The sequence below is a fragment of the Cricetulus griseus genome, chromosome 4, assembly GCF_003668045.3.
Source record: "Cricetulus griseus strain 17A/GY chromosome 4, alternate assembly CriGri-PICRH-1.0, whole genome shotgun sequence".
In the NCBI taxonomy this organism is placed as follows: domain Eukaryota; kingdom Metazoa; phylum Chordata; class Mammalia; order Rodentia; family Cricetidae; genus Cricetulus; species Cricetulus griseus.
Genome location: NC_048597.1, coordinates 221,179,917 through 221,194,875, shown reverse-complemented (window position 1 = coordinate 221,194,875; position 14,959 = coordinate 221,179,917). Strand labels below are relative to the sequence as shown.

General features: G+C 38.8%; 1 protein-coding gene across 11 annotated transcripts in view; it reads right to left on the bottom strand.

Moving 5' to 3' along the window:
* Window positions 1-14,959, bottom strand: part of Clasp2 (cytoplasmic linker associated protein 2) — a 167,683-nt gene that overhangs the window by 35,215 nt on the left and 117,509 nt on the right. For 6 of the 11 annotated variants that reach the window (XM_035444029.1, XM_027415277.2, XM_027415278.2 and 3 more), the window contains 3 exons: window positions 11,713-11,957; window positions 9,965-10,028; window positions 1,046-1,048 (listed from right to left, as the gene is read on the bottom strand). In XM_035444029.1, coding sequence (XP_035299920.1) covers window positions 1,046-1,048; window positions 9,965-10,028; window positions 11,713-11,957 — 312 coding nt within the window. The remainder of the gene's footprint in view (window positions 1-1,045; window positions 1,049-9,964; window positions 10,029-11,712; window positions 11,958-14,959) is intronic. The other 5 variants (XM_035444030.1, XM_035444031.1, XM_035444032.1 and 2 more) reach the window with 1 other exon arrangement.

Here is a 14,959-nt window from a genome sequence, read left to right as displayed (position 1 = left end):
TCACCTGACTCAGCTTTTTAAAAGTGTGGGTTCTAACACTGAACTCAGGTTCTTATACATGCACAGCAAGCATTTATCAACTGAGCTAACTCTCTAGCCCCAAGATGGGATCTTATTATGTAGCCCAGGATAGCCTCAACTTCATGGAAATCTTGCTGATTCAAGATAACTGCACAATCTATACTTCCATTTCACCTAAGATTATAACTACACTTTCCTTCCAGAGACTTGTCTGAATGTCTCAGGAAGTTCTCCTAGTTAGGTAAAATGTTAAGTAACATAATTAAAATGCAGAGATATGAATTACAGGCCACTGCATATAGAACTGCATTACTTAAAACCACTAGCAATACTGGCCACATGTATGCATATACCCACACATACATGTATAATCACAGCCCTAATATGTTGCAAACAATACACGACCTTTCCCAAGTGATTTCTGTACCTCAGAGAATTCATTTCAGAGGTCAATCAATGTTCTCTCCTTTCCTCACCCACGAGTAAAGGAGAAGAAATGTATCTTAATATAATGCAAAAACTATAAACTATATTTCACAAGTTGAAGTTTAGAAGTAGTGATTTATAACCACTGCTTACTTTTACAGAATGGTATTAATAGAGTATTATAGAGTACATGGGGGTGGTAAGGCAGCATTTTACATATATCTTTAATAATCTTGAAGCTTGGGAATTATTTTAAATCTCCAATGAATCAATTTGATATTTCACAACTGGAATTATTCAGGAAAGAACCAAATATTGGCCTATTACAATTGAGGCAGCCTCTTATATAAGCCTGTTTTATTTTAAGTGTGCCAGCCATCAAATTTGAAACAGAAGAACATAATCAAATTAGATCAATTAGTAGATTAAAAAGCACATCTCCAAACAGAATGACAGTTTGCGTAACTGCGAATAGCATGTCGTGGATTGCAAAGGGTCCAACACTGCATGAACTCTTCAGGAGAGAAACAGAGAAAATGGGTTAATTCCACAGTCATGCAGTAAAGTTAGCTTTTCAACAAATATTGAACCAACTTACTCTCTATTGAGAGTTCCAACACAGGGGACAGCATGCAAAAAGGAAAAAAGAAAAAAGAAAAACACACAAATTAGTCGCCATCAATGCAAAGTTCCTGTATGGAAGAAAAAAAAAAACACTAAAGAAAATAAAAGTAACAAATGTTTTTCAAAGTTTTATGAAAAAACTCAAAATAGTTTTTAAAACAAGAGTTAAATGAACAACATAGGAGAAGAACACATGATTTCTCTGTATGTCTCATTTACTTCCTTGTTAAGGAAATTCAAGAAATAGGAAAAAAGTTTTTCTTTTTGCTCCCTAAAATTATCTGTCTGTCTGTCCATCCGTCCGTTCACCCACCCACCCACAAGTTCTCACTATGTAGCCTTGACTGTCCTGGAACTCACTATGTAGATCAGGCTGGCATTGAACTCACAGCGCATTACAAATAGTTTTTTTTTTGTTGTTGTTGTACACTCCACTGTCCCCAAGGCTTAACTTTTAGGGGAAAAAAAAAAAAAAAAAAAAAAAAAAAGAGATGAACAGAATCTCACTTCTATTTATCAACAGTGTCAACATTTGGTTCCAAACCACAGTGTCTAAAATTCTTACTCCATCTTCTCCCTCTTCACAAGTTAGATGATTTCTATAAAGTTGTGAACAATAATTATTGTATGCAAGTAAAGACCAGTATTCCTATCACACTTCACATTCCATGGGTTAGATGTGTTACCATCACCTGCTCCAAAGACTCTTATCTGACCAGAATATCTGAGAAGCTACCTAATCTGGCCAGAATGCTTGACAGAAGACAATCAATTAGTACAGCAGTTACAGGGTTTTTCTATAGTAGCTCAAGGCTCAAAGGCCCAATTCAAAAATTTTAAGTAGCCAGTTCATGGCACACATCCCAGTGAAGATGGCACTTTCCAAAGAGTTCCACTATAATGCTGAAACCACACGGTTAACTTTTAGTATATGCTATCACTTATATCAGGGAGCTGGGGGTAGGAGACAGAAGATTGGTCCACAACAACAAAAATAAAAACTTGGGGGCCAGAAAGTGGTTGACCATGAGGACCTGAGCACTTGTGTAACAAGCTGGGTGTGGTCTTGCATGCACCTGTAATTTCACTGCTGTGGGGGAAAGAGGCAGTACAATCCTCAGGGCTTGTCAGCTACCAGACTAGCTGAGATTTACAAACTCCAAATTTAGGAAGGGACTCTGCCTTAAAGAAATAAGGCATAGATAGATAGATCAGGATACCAGATATCCTCCTTGGGCATCTCTGCATACACACAGGCATATGAACTTGCACACAAGCAAATACAGAGACACATACACACATCTGTACACACACACACACACACACACACACACACACACACACACACACACACACACACAGATATATGCATAAATCACACATATAAACACTCCACTCATATATAAATAAAACGGGGAGAGCAGTCTCTAAAAACACTTACTTTAAAAAAAATTACATTTGTTGTGTTAAAACTTCTAAGGTAAGAACCATACAAAAGTTCTATTCTAAAAACTTTTGATTTTAACTGAATCATTATCAAAAGCTTACAAGCTGGATACTATTATAAGCTGTTGTTCAGACTAATAAGCTAAGGCACACATTGCTAACAAGTACTGCATATAGAATAGAACTAAGACCACTATCTACACTTGCAACTACTGTGTTGTAAAGTTCTTTTGTAAAACTATCAAAAAGTCTCTAATACACTTGGTGCCTTATGGCCAAAGTTCTTGTCATGTATATATCACAGTTTGATCACTTATTCTCATACTGTACAGGTAGCTCTCTGTATTTGCAGATTCCATGACCTGAGGATTCAACCTAAAGTGGACTGAAAAAGTTTCAGGGAAGAAATTGCCCTTGCACTGAACACATGCATACTTAGTTTTTCTTTAATCACCCTTAAACAAGGTCTTAGTATCTGCAGAAGGTCCTGGAACCAACCCATGATAGATGCTGGGGGAATGATACATGAAATAAAGTTAACTTATCAAAATACAGAAAGACATCAAATATCAAATGATCTCCACTTGCAAACTGCACTTGCCATATTATCTGAGTCCCAGGAAAAGTCTTGGATCCCCTCCAGTTGCACTAAGAAAGGGGTCCTTTCTAGCCCTTCTTTTTCTGGGATGTCTCAGCATAGCAGAGCATGCCTGGCATTTTGACTGGTCCAAATTCTTTTGTCTAAACATATTAAAGGAAATGGTCTGGGAGCTGAAATCAGTGGTCCTAGCTGGAAAAGTATGGGCTGTTGCTTACAACCTTGTTCTTGAAGTGTCCTGTTTCTACTGGAGTCAACAAGTGATCTCAATCAAGTCATCAGACAAAAGCAAGAACAACCTTCACTTTCAAAGCAGTTAGGTATTGTCTAATGTTCACAGATTGAGTGAAACCCTGATCTAAATCTAAAAGGACATTGGGCAACTTGCCATCCATGTCATGACACATGGTATCCCCTAAGCACCTTTGTGGGGTTTTACACAGTTTCTATCCTGTGATCCTGCAAAATAACTGAGTTATAGATAAGGCATTCCAATCTAGAACGGCCACCTAACCCAGACTTGAGGGAGAGGCATCATTTATGTAGAGCCCTAAGGATGCAGTTTGGGAAAGAGAACTGTCCCAAATGGCACATTTCAAGCTATGAAGAAAATTGCACAGCATAGTTAGGGAAGAAAGAAAGATTCAGGCTGAGGAGATTCGATAGCTAATCTATGTTTTCAACTGGCTGCACATGGAATTAACTAGAACCCAAGCAGCTGGGCACACCTGTGGGGGATTTTCTTGCCTGGATTATTTGAGATCACAAGACCTGTCCTAAGTCTGGGCCACACCTCCTGATGGCAGCCGATATATATGGATATGGTAGAAAGAAGCTTTTGCTTTTTGTCTGCTTGTCCTCACTTTCCCTGCTGCTGAGGTTTTCCTTCACTGGCAGTGGAACATAATTATTCAGGATCCAACACAGCCCAGAGACCAGCTGAGACATCCAGCCTGGAGAACTGAACAACTACTGATGCTTGGCCTTTCTGTCCGAGATCAACCATGATGGACTAGCTGGCCACAGTCTGCCTTATACTCTTAATAATATAGAATCATTCTATCAGTTCTGTTCCTCTAGAGAACCCAGACTAATACAGGGAATATAAACAAAAATATCAGGCTTTGCTTGGACATTTCTTAAGGGTTTTAAGATGGTTGTACACACTGCGGCAGATACTTTAGGTATAGGAGGGGTGGGGTGTGTGTGTGTGTGTGTGTGTGTGTGTGTGTGTGTGTGTGTGTGTGTGTGTGTGTGTGTGTGTGTGTGTGTGTGTTAAAAAGAGTACCTTGAATCAGCAGTGAGAATGGAGAGGCAGACTCAAAAGGAGTAGTATTTTTACTGTAATGCAAATTCCTAAGTTGCATAGTCAAATGGTCATAGTATAATACATTGAGATCAAGAAGAACAAGAGGAAGAATGGTAAGGCTGAGGACAAAGTCAGTCAGCCCTCTCTAGCTCAGGATTCATCTGTGCTTTAACCAACTACATGCTGAAAATATTTGGAAAAAACTTTGCATCTATAACCTTGCACATTTCCCCTATAATTTTCTAAATCATACAATTTTTACAATCAGTTACAATGTATTTACATTAGGTATATATGGTGGCCCACACCCTTAAACTCAATACCCAAGAAGCAGAGGCAAGAGAATCTCTGTGAGTTCTGAGTTCGAGGACAGCTTGATTTATATAGAAGAGTTCCAGGTCAGCTAGTCTACATAGGAAGACACACACATGCAAATCAAATAACAAACAAATAGAGTATAAAATGAAGATCTAGATACACCATTCCACCGAGCAACATCAGTAAAACAGGCAGAAAAAGTGTGTGAGAACAAGAGGGAAAAAAAAAAGGGCACAAAGAAGTGAGGGATTCAGCACAGAAGAAAACCACCACCAAACCATTTTTCCTATCTTACCCACATTCATTAAATGATAAAAACAAGTACCTTAAAATACAAAGTAGATTCAGATTGAAGTTGAATAACACAAAAACAGGGTCAAACAGCCAATTAGAATTTGCAAGAAATTCCAGAAAAGCCAAGTAGAAGAGACCATATAGCACAGTGGTTCTCAAACTGTGGGTCATGACTCTTTTGAGAATAGAAAGACTCTTTCAAGGGGTCACCTAAGACCACCAGAAAACACAGATATTTACACTGCAATTCATAACAGAAAAAATAGTTATGAAGTAGCAATGAAAATAATTTTATGGTTGGGGGACACCACAACATGAGGAACTGTATTAAAGGGTCACAGTCTTAGGAAGGTTGAGAACCACTGATATACCAAGAGACAGGGTACACAGGGAACACACAAGCAAACAGCAGTTTTATGGTGAGACAAGAGCTCCTTCTATCTCAGCAGTAAGGAAGGTGCTCAGAGGCAGGAAATCCGGTCCCTGCTTGAGAGGTGAGATCTATGCAGACGAGACAGGTGGGGAGATAAAGTTGGCTGGGGGTATTAGAAGACAGAATATTTGATGTAAGAACCAAGAGGAGGATTATGAGTCACTGAGAGAAAAATCTTGGGCCAAATGTGGAGACAGCAGGACACAGGACACTGCTCCTAACCTTCCATCACTTAACCTTCATGACCTGAAAATATAGGTTCCTGGGGCTGGAGAGATGGCTTAGTAGTTTAAGAGCACTGACTATAAACTGGGCCTGGTGGTACATGACTTTAATCCCAGCATTTGAGACAGAGGTTGAGGCAAAAGCAGGTGAATCTCTCTGAGTTTGAGGCCAATCAAGCCTACATAGTGAGATCCTATCTCAAGAAACAAAGAAACAACAAAAAACCCACCCACCACGACCAAATCATTGGCTGCTCTTCCAGAAGACCCAGGTTCAATTTCCATTGCAAACGTGGAAGTTCCAGACCTCTTTGGGCACCAGGCTTGCACAAGCAGACATGTAGGCTAAACACTCACACAAATAAAATAATTATAGATGTTTTTTCCCCTTAAGAAAAGCTGCTTGGGGGGGCACTCTATAGATATATTGAAAGAGAGAGGCATATGTACTATTTTAGTAATATGATGATATTATTAATAAAAAACCAAAAATCAAATCCCAGTATTTTTAACTCAGCACAACTTGGTTATATTTCCAATTTATTCTGAATTAATTAACATTACTAGCACAGGTATTATAAAATCAACAAACAAAAATAAAAACCTCCAGGTGGTGGCGGTGCACAACTTTTATTCCAGCAATCAGAAGACAGAAGCAGCCAGATCTCTGTTGAGTTCAAGGCCAGCTGGGTCTACAGAGCGAGTTCCAGGCCAGGACAGCCAGGGATACATATAGAAACCCTGTCTTCAAAAACTAAAACAAAAGAAAAAAACAAAAACTGACTTCAAAAGAAAAGAAACCATCCTTACTAAACAAGTGAAGGCAGATGGGTCTTTGAGAATTCTGTGTTGGTAATAGAATTGGTTCAATGGCTAAGAGCACTTGTTACTCTTGCAGAAGACCTGGGTTCAATTCCCAGTAGCCACATGAAGGACCGCAACCACCTGTAATGGTAGTTCAGGGGATCTGATATCTTCTTCAGAACTCAGTGAGCAGCAGGCACACCCCTGGTGCACCTACATGCATGCAAGCACGCACTCACACATAAAATAAACTGATTTAAGAGATAGAATTCTATGTTATAAAACCCTAAGACAAAAGCCCACAGGTGACCCTTCTGTAGGAGTATGGAGTTAGTTCTATAATTTATACTGAGTTCAATTCCCTAACCAATGTCAAACTCAGGTCTTCTATTTGGTCTTTAAAAAAATTACTATTACTTATTTATTTGTGCATGGTGGTTAGTTACATGCCACAGGTCACATTGGAGATCGTAGGACAACATTAGGAAGTCAATTTTCTCCTTTTGTCATGTGGGTCTCAGCAATCAAGTTGAGACTGTCAGGCTTGGCAGTAAGCACCTTTAGTCATTTTGTAGACTCACCTACTAGATCATTGAAAAAGTGTTTCTCAGCCGGGCGTGGTGGCACATGTCTTTAATCCCAGCACTCCGGAGGCAGAGGCAAGAGGATCTCTGTGAGTTCGAGACCAGCCCTGTCTACAAGAGCTAGTTCCAGGACAGCCTCCAAAGCCACAGAGAAACCCTGACTCGAAAAACCAAAAGGTATTTCTCAGTATCTCAAAGATCTTGGCATCTAACTAAAATTGCAGTATTGTCAAAGGAAGAGCCAAGAATTATAACCTTAAGAAATAACTTGGTCTTGGCAGCAGCAACATTATAATTTTATCACTTTTGAAGATGTTTAATGATTGTTAATGATTTTCAAAGTTGAATGCCCTAAAAATTAAAATGCTGTTTGATAAAAACAAAGGTACATTCAGGAAATGGTCTTTCTTTGGCTTATACTGTCAAATGAAATGATCAAAATTTAATGTTTACACTGTATAGAAAGGTTCCCATTAAGTATTTAAGTATTACAGAAGTCATTAGTGGTAGCAACAGCAATATAGAATGGTGTGGTGGTTTGAATAAGAATGGCACCCATAGGCGCATATATTTGAATGCTTAGTCACCAGGGAGTGCATCTCTTTGAAAGAATTAGAAGGATGAGGCGGCATGGCCCTGTAGGAGGAAGTGTGTCACTGATGGTGGGCTTAGAGGTGTTGAAGGCCCACACCAGGCTCCCCAGGTGGGAAAGGTGACAGTGTGGAGGAAAATGTCCACTGCAGCTTTCTCCTTCCAGATGTTTATGGCCTAAAATTGCTCCCCGAACAGGATTGCTTCTACCAAGATCAGCTAACTCTGCCTCCTTGTTCAGCTATATACTATAAATGCTGCCTCCCTGTTCACGTATGCAATGACCTTATCTCCTTGTTCAGCTGTATACAATAAACACCCTGAGTTTTCAGGACAGATTCTCCATCTGAGAGCCAGCTAACTTGGTCCTAACTTTCCTGTTCTTTTGTCTGTCTATCTGCTGTTTCTTCATTTCCTTGTCACCACTAGTCTCTGTTCTGGTACCCAAGCCATGCAAGGATGTAGCACATTTACAATGCTGTGTGTTGGGGAAGCCAACATTTCACAGCATACACGATGACTTTACATGCTTCATTAAATACATATATTTGAGATGGGGTCACATGCAGCTCAGGATGGCCTCAAAATTCGCAATGTAGTTTTTTTCTTTTTTTTGGTTTTTCGAGACAGAGTATCTCTGTGTAGCTTTGGCCTATCCTGGCACTTGCTCTGAAGACCAGGCTGGTCTCGAACTCACAGAGATCCACATGCCTCTGCCTCCTGAGTGCTGGGATTAAAGGCGTGCGCCACCAACGCCCGGCTGTTTTTCAATGTATGAAGAATTTCTTTTATGGTTCAAACATTGTTTTATGGTTTTTGTTAACAGCAAATTTTCTACAATATTTTTCTTTTAAGATAAGAATAGTTACATTAATGCTGTAATTATCACAGAAGAAAGTTGAAATGAAATGTTAGAAATGTTTGCAACTTACCCCAACTACATCCTTTACAAACGGCAAAATGTTTTGCTGTATATGTGTGTGCACACACATACATGTATGTGCATGAACATGTATGGGTATGAGCATGCATGTGGAGGCCAGAGGGTAATCTCAGGTATTGTTTTCAGGGACCATTCATCTGTTTACTGAGACGTCTCTCACTGCCAGGTCTGGCACCCATCACACAGGCTAGGCTGACTGGCCTGTTAGCCACAGGGATCTTCCTGGACCCATCTCACCATTCAAGTGTTGAGATCACAAGAGGGTACTACCACAGCTGACATTTCCCCCCTTTCCTCTTTGTTTCCTCTTTTCCCCATTCCCCAAGACAGGCTTTGGAGTCAGTCCTGCTGTCCTGGAACTTGATCTATGGACCAATCTAGCCTCGATCCGACTGCCTCTGTTTCCTGAGTGTTGGGATTAAAGGTGTGCACTACCACTGCCTGGCTCCTTTTCAAAATTTATTATTATTATTATTATTATTATTATTATTATTATTATTATTATTATTTTGGGTTTTTCAAGACAGGGTTTCTCTGTGTAGCTTTGGAGCCTATCCTGGCACTCACTCGAGACCAGGCTGGCCTCGAACTCACAGCGATCTGCCTGCCTCTGCCTCCCAAGTGCTGGTTTTAAAGGCGTGGGCCAACGCCCGGCCTATTTTTATTATTTTAATGTGTGTGCATGTGTGTGTGAGTGTGTGTGCAAGTGTGAGTGTGTACATGCAAAGGAATCCAATCCCACATAGCTGGAGTTAGTAGATGATTGTGAGACGAATGATGTGAACACTGAGAAATGAACTTAGGTCCTCTGTAAGAGCAGCAAGGCTCTTAACCACGCAGCCATCTCTCTAGCTGCACAGCTGACATTTTATTTATTTTTAAAAGTTTTTTAGTTTTTTGAGACAGGGTTTCTCTAACAGCCATGGCTGTTCTGGAACTCACTCTGTAGACCAGTCTTGCAAGAAACTCAGAGATCAGCAGGCCTTTGCCTCCCAAGTGCTGGGACTAAAGGTGTGTACCACCACCACCAGATCTCACAGCTAACATTTTTAAACCTTTGTTTCTAGTGGTAAAAATTCCCACTAGATCCCACCAAGAAACCATCCAGCCTGCACAGCATTCTGAGTCTAAATCATAAGAGTTGAGATTGTAACTGCACTCCCTCAATCATCCTTTGGAGAAACTTGAATGAATGGATAAAAGAACAATTTCTAAATTGTGCATGATATGAAACAACTGAAATTATGTTTGAAAATATCACTACTGATGGCTTATGGTACCCTTCTATTACTTTACTACTATTTTGGATACACCATAGGAAGAAATCACCTTTAAATACTACAACATACCTTGCCATGAGGATCAGCAAACATTCTTGTGAAAATTTCACATAACCTTTTCAGTTCCACTCGACTGTCCAAGAAAGACAGAAAGAAAGATGATTAATATCTTGCTATAGGGTGAAGTCATTATTTAAAAATAAGCCTACAAACAATTAAATTTACTAATAATGACAACAAAAAAGGTTATGCAAATTATCCCTCAAAATTGAGAACTGTGTGCGTTTACCAAGCCAGGACGGATGTAAAGTTGTGGGACATCGGGATGACTCTGCTGCAGCTCCCACTGCTTATGAGAACCCAATGACGGTGAGGGAAGAACCACACTTTATCAGCAGAGTGTGGAAGGAAACAAACTGTATGTAGGGACCCACACAGGAATTTTATTAAGTGTTCTAGTGTTTTCTTAAGTTCCACCTTTTTTCAAGCTGCCCACTCTTTTCCATTTAAAATGACATATCCCGAATACTCTTGATAGTATGATTAAATGTACTGAGTCATGCATGACATGAGATACGTTTACCTGAAAATAGGTAGTACAAAAACAAACACATATATTTCTAATACATCTTAACATGTATAAACAGAAAGTATATAAAATACCAGTATTACTGTTATCAAGTGGGAAAACAGCTTTCTACATTTGTGCCACACTAACACTGATTAATTATCCAATTCTGACTTTTTTGGAGACTGTCTCCCTGGCTGGTCTTGAACTCACTATGTAGAACAAAGTGGTCCTAAGGGCAGAGAGACAACTGCCTCTGCCTTCTAGAGTGCAGGACTGAAGACATGTGCCAACATACCTAGTCTGAAGTTGGGTACTGTTAAAAAAAATCACATCAGCAAGGACAATGAAAGATGTAAGAATGAAGCAAACTAACCCAGGAAGAAAACTATTCTAAGCCAGGCAGTGGTGGCTCATGTCTTTAATCACAGGACTCAGGAGATAGGCAGGCAGACTCTGTAAGTTCTAGGCCAGCTTGGTCTACAGAGTGAGTCCCAATGCAGCCAGAGATATTATACAAAGAAACCCTGTCTTGAAAAACAAACAAAAAATAAAGTATTTTACCACTCTACAATCATGCCTTACTTATTTTGAATTCCAAAATCACTAACAAATTGACTTGTTTTGAATAAAAAGGTGTTTTGTTTTTCTCTAGAAAACTCTAGCTGTCCTGAAACTCACTCAGTAGACCAGGCTGGTTGCAGAGATTCACCTGACATTGCCTCCTGAGTGCTGGGATTAGAGGTGTGTGTTTGTTTTTTTAAATCTCTCTGGGTGGTGCATTTTATGTGTGTGAATGTGGGCTCATTTGTGGAGGTCCTCTGTTTCAAGTCCTTGTCTTCCACTTGTTTGAGACAGTGCCTCTTGTTTTGCTGCTGCACACAGCAGAAGGCTGGACCATGAATTTTCCAGCTATTCTCCTGTCTCCACCTTCCATCTTTCCAAAGGAGCACTGGAATTAGAATGCAATGTCCAGTTTTCCATGGTTTCCAGCTATCCTGTACTCAGGCCCTCACAACTTGCATAACAACTTGCATACACTCAGTAAGTTATATCCTAAACCTGAAAGTTTTGCTTTAAAATGATTCACTAACTGCAGCAAGGAAATTACACCTGTTTTAGTTATGATACTGATGGCCCAAAAGGAGTATAGCTTGGGAAAACCTTTAACATAGTTTATGACACATTTCACAAAATCAAGTCAAAAGGTGCTAGCCTGCTTGAAAAAGTATTTCATAACACTTCTCACCTTAGCGTTCTCTGATTTTTTAACAAGTTCTGCAGACCCAAGAGGCCTTCTTTCCTTTCTGACCAATTGGAGCTAGCACATCTGTTGAGGACTTCTGCTACGTCTTCTGTCTGTCTCATGTAGGTAGGAATACTACCATTTCGAGAACTATAGGAGCGTTCTGAACATGCACTAGAAGCATCGCTGTTGGCATCATCATCTGAGTGCATTCCGTATGATTCATATCTTCTTCGAGCAGGTTTTTTCTGTTACATATCAAGAACTACATTAGCAGAAGTTATAAACATATGGGTATTTCATAGTGTTTACTCAACACAAAAGGACTGATTTCTGTCTTTTATCAGTGGAGGGCATGCTGCTAACCATTGTGAAGTAAATGTCAACATTTAGTTTTTCTTCAGGAAGGACTTTAGAAGTTAGTAGGACATTAACTATTCACTACGAGGGTAGTACAGGAGAAAATGACCATGTGCAAGCTCAGTCATGTCAAGTGGGAGATGCTCAAAAGTACAGGCTTTCTCCTTAGAATGGAAAAAAATGTAAATAGAAACTGTACTAGAAATAGGAGTTGATAATAAGAAAATACTACCTTTTGAGAGGATTAAAACCATAATTTCCTCATGTAAAATACCATGCTTTTTCCTGTCTACATATCTCTTCTTTTTTATTTCTCTTGCCATTCCTCCACGCTTTGTTCTAACATTTATACTTTCAAGAGAAGTAAAATACAAAGACGGTGAGAAAGTGTTATGCTCACTAAGATTTTTAGGAAGCAAGATGCGTCCCTAGGGTTTTCCCAATATAATCTATGTTGTATAGCTTATTCTGTATGAGAAAGCAGTTGAGGTTCCTTTCATTTCTTGACCATAAGGTTTATAATTTATATAACTGCCCATTATGCCTTTCATATTAAAAGTGGCATAAGGTAGAGTAAACTACTCATTTGATAGAAATTGGAAACAAATGTACACACTGATATTTGGGATTTGGTTGGAGAGAAGTAGAGCTACTGCCATGGAACACACTAAATGTGGCAGTAATTCAAAATTTCCAAACACCTACAAAGGCTCTAGTCTAGAAGCTTAGAGATACACTATCTGAACATAAATAATCAAATGGTTTTACAAAGCTGCTGCCATTACTAACTCAATTTAGAATGACAATGTTTATTCAGGTGGGTTCCAGGATGAGTGCTATTAAAGACTCTAGTATAAATGACTCATCTCATATATGAGAAAAGTGGTACCTCCCCAAGACACTATGTTCACTCTGTATCCCCCATAGACAATCACAGTGACAGAATAACAGATGGACAGCTAAGGATTTTATTACTTCCACTTTAATTTTTTATAGATGACTATTATCTGTTAAGTTGATGAAGCAGAGAACAAAAGTTATAATATCGTAAGATGTCAGAAAATAGTGATATCTATACCTTAGTCCGTATGTCTCCTAAGAGCTGAGAGCAGTCAATTTTTAAAGAGAGAAATTGAAAATAATGAAGAACATTTTGCTAAACAGCACAGTGAACTTGGCATTAACAATGCCCACGACCAGAAATATTCAGTTTTACAACATATAGATAACAAAGAATTGCTTATTGTCAGGTTTTATCTTTAATCTTGTCAGTATCCTTTAATTAAAAAAGAAACACCTGTGAGTTCAAGACTAGCCTGGTCTACAAGAGCTAGTTCCAGGACAGCCTCCAAAGCCACAGAGAAACCCTGTCTCGAAATAACCAAAAAAAAAAAAAAAAAAAGAAACACAATTAAGCTACAAAAACATTTCCATCAACAGTTTCCCAAGAAATTCAAAGTATTCTTAGTATTTATAGCTGTTTTGCCATTTCAACTTAGACTTTATTTCCCCAGGTACAAATTTGCTTTAGTAGTTGGAAATTTTCCATAAACTTGATAGTTACATCTGTGCTATGCAAATGATGAAAGTTAAATGGCAAATCATTAAAGAGCAAAGAGAATAACCAAAAGCAAGCAAGAAAACATGATTTGGGAAACAGAATAAGGCACAATAAAAACTTAAAACACCTGACTGATTAAATGCCATCAGAAAATGTGGTTAACATACTCCATGTTCATAAGAACAGAGCCTCTACGTATATTAAAAACTATAGCAGCTGAGGTAAAGACAGAAAGTCAACTTTGTCATTATTGTCACACATTATCATATGTGATGATATACAATAAATCACAACTATTACCAATGAATATTTTAAAAATGCGTCTTTCACATCTACAGCCAAAAAATTTTTTCACAATATTGGACTTTTTTTTTTTCAAAGCTGAAAATTGTATTTGTAAATTTCAAAATAAAGCTGAGGGCACAGGGTACTAGCTCAGTGGTGTGCTGCTTGGATGGAACACCAAACACAAGGGTGGGGCCTTCCATAAATTACAGGTAGAAATTCAGCATGAACAAGGCTGCGTTCAATGCCAGTACCAACCCTAATACCCCCAAAGAGAAAATGAATAGATACTTTGAAACAGAGGCTTGCTATCATCATTTGAGTCCCCCTTGTCTTCAGTGCTAAGAACTGAACCCAGGGCTTCGTGCATGCTAGGCCAGCTCTCTACCACTCAGCTACACCTTTGAGTGTAAGTCATAATTTGAAAGAGAAGGAATCCTATTGGACTGACTAGGGAAGGTAACCAAATAAACTCTACCCATCATTTCCATTTTTCTTAATTGTACATAAGAACAGTGTGTATGTATGTATTTATGTATGTATGTGTTACATAAATAATCAGTCCAGACATGGTGGTACATGCCTTTAATCCCAACACTCAGGAGGTCAAGGCAGGTGGAACTTTGTGAGTTCAAGGCCAGAGAACTCCAGGACAGCCAAAACTGCATAGTGAAACCCTGTCTCCAAAACAAAACAAATACCTACAAACTCAAGGTGAAGATAACCTTGAAATTACATTTATAAGTGTATATATACAAATGTACCGATTCATTTGCCATAAGTCAATATACTATTAGTGCATTAAACATGATACCATTATTATTAAAAACATCAAGATTTTTTGTTTTTAACACCAAGTTAAGATTACTGGGTCTGAATATTAGTAAGGATTGATCATTAATGTACTACTTTGATACTGATACTGCCAACATTTTGTCTTCTTGGGTATAATCTAGATTTTCTCATCCCTTTTCCCACACAGGGTAAGGCTTTCTCACACACTGGCTTTGAATAGAAACATCTATAAGGACAGGAAAAAGAAGA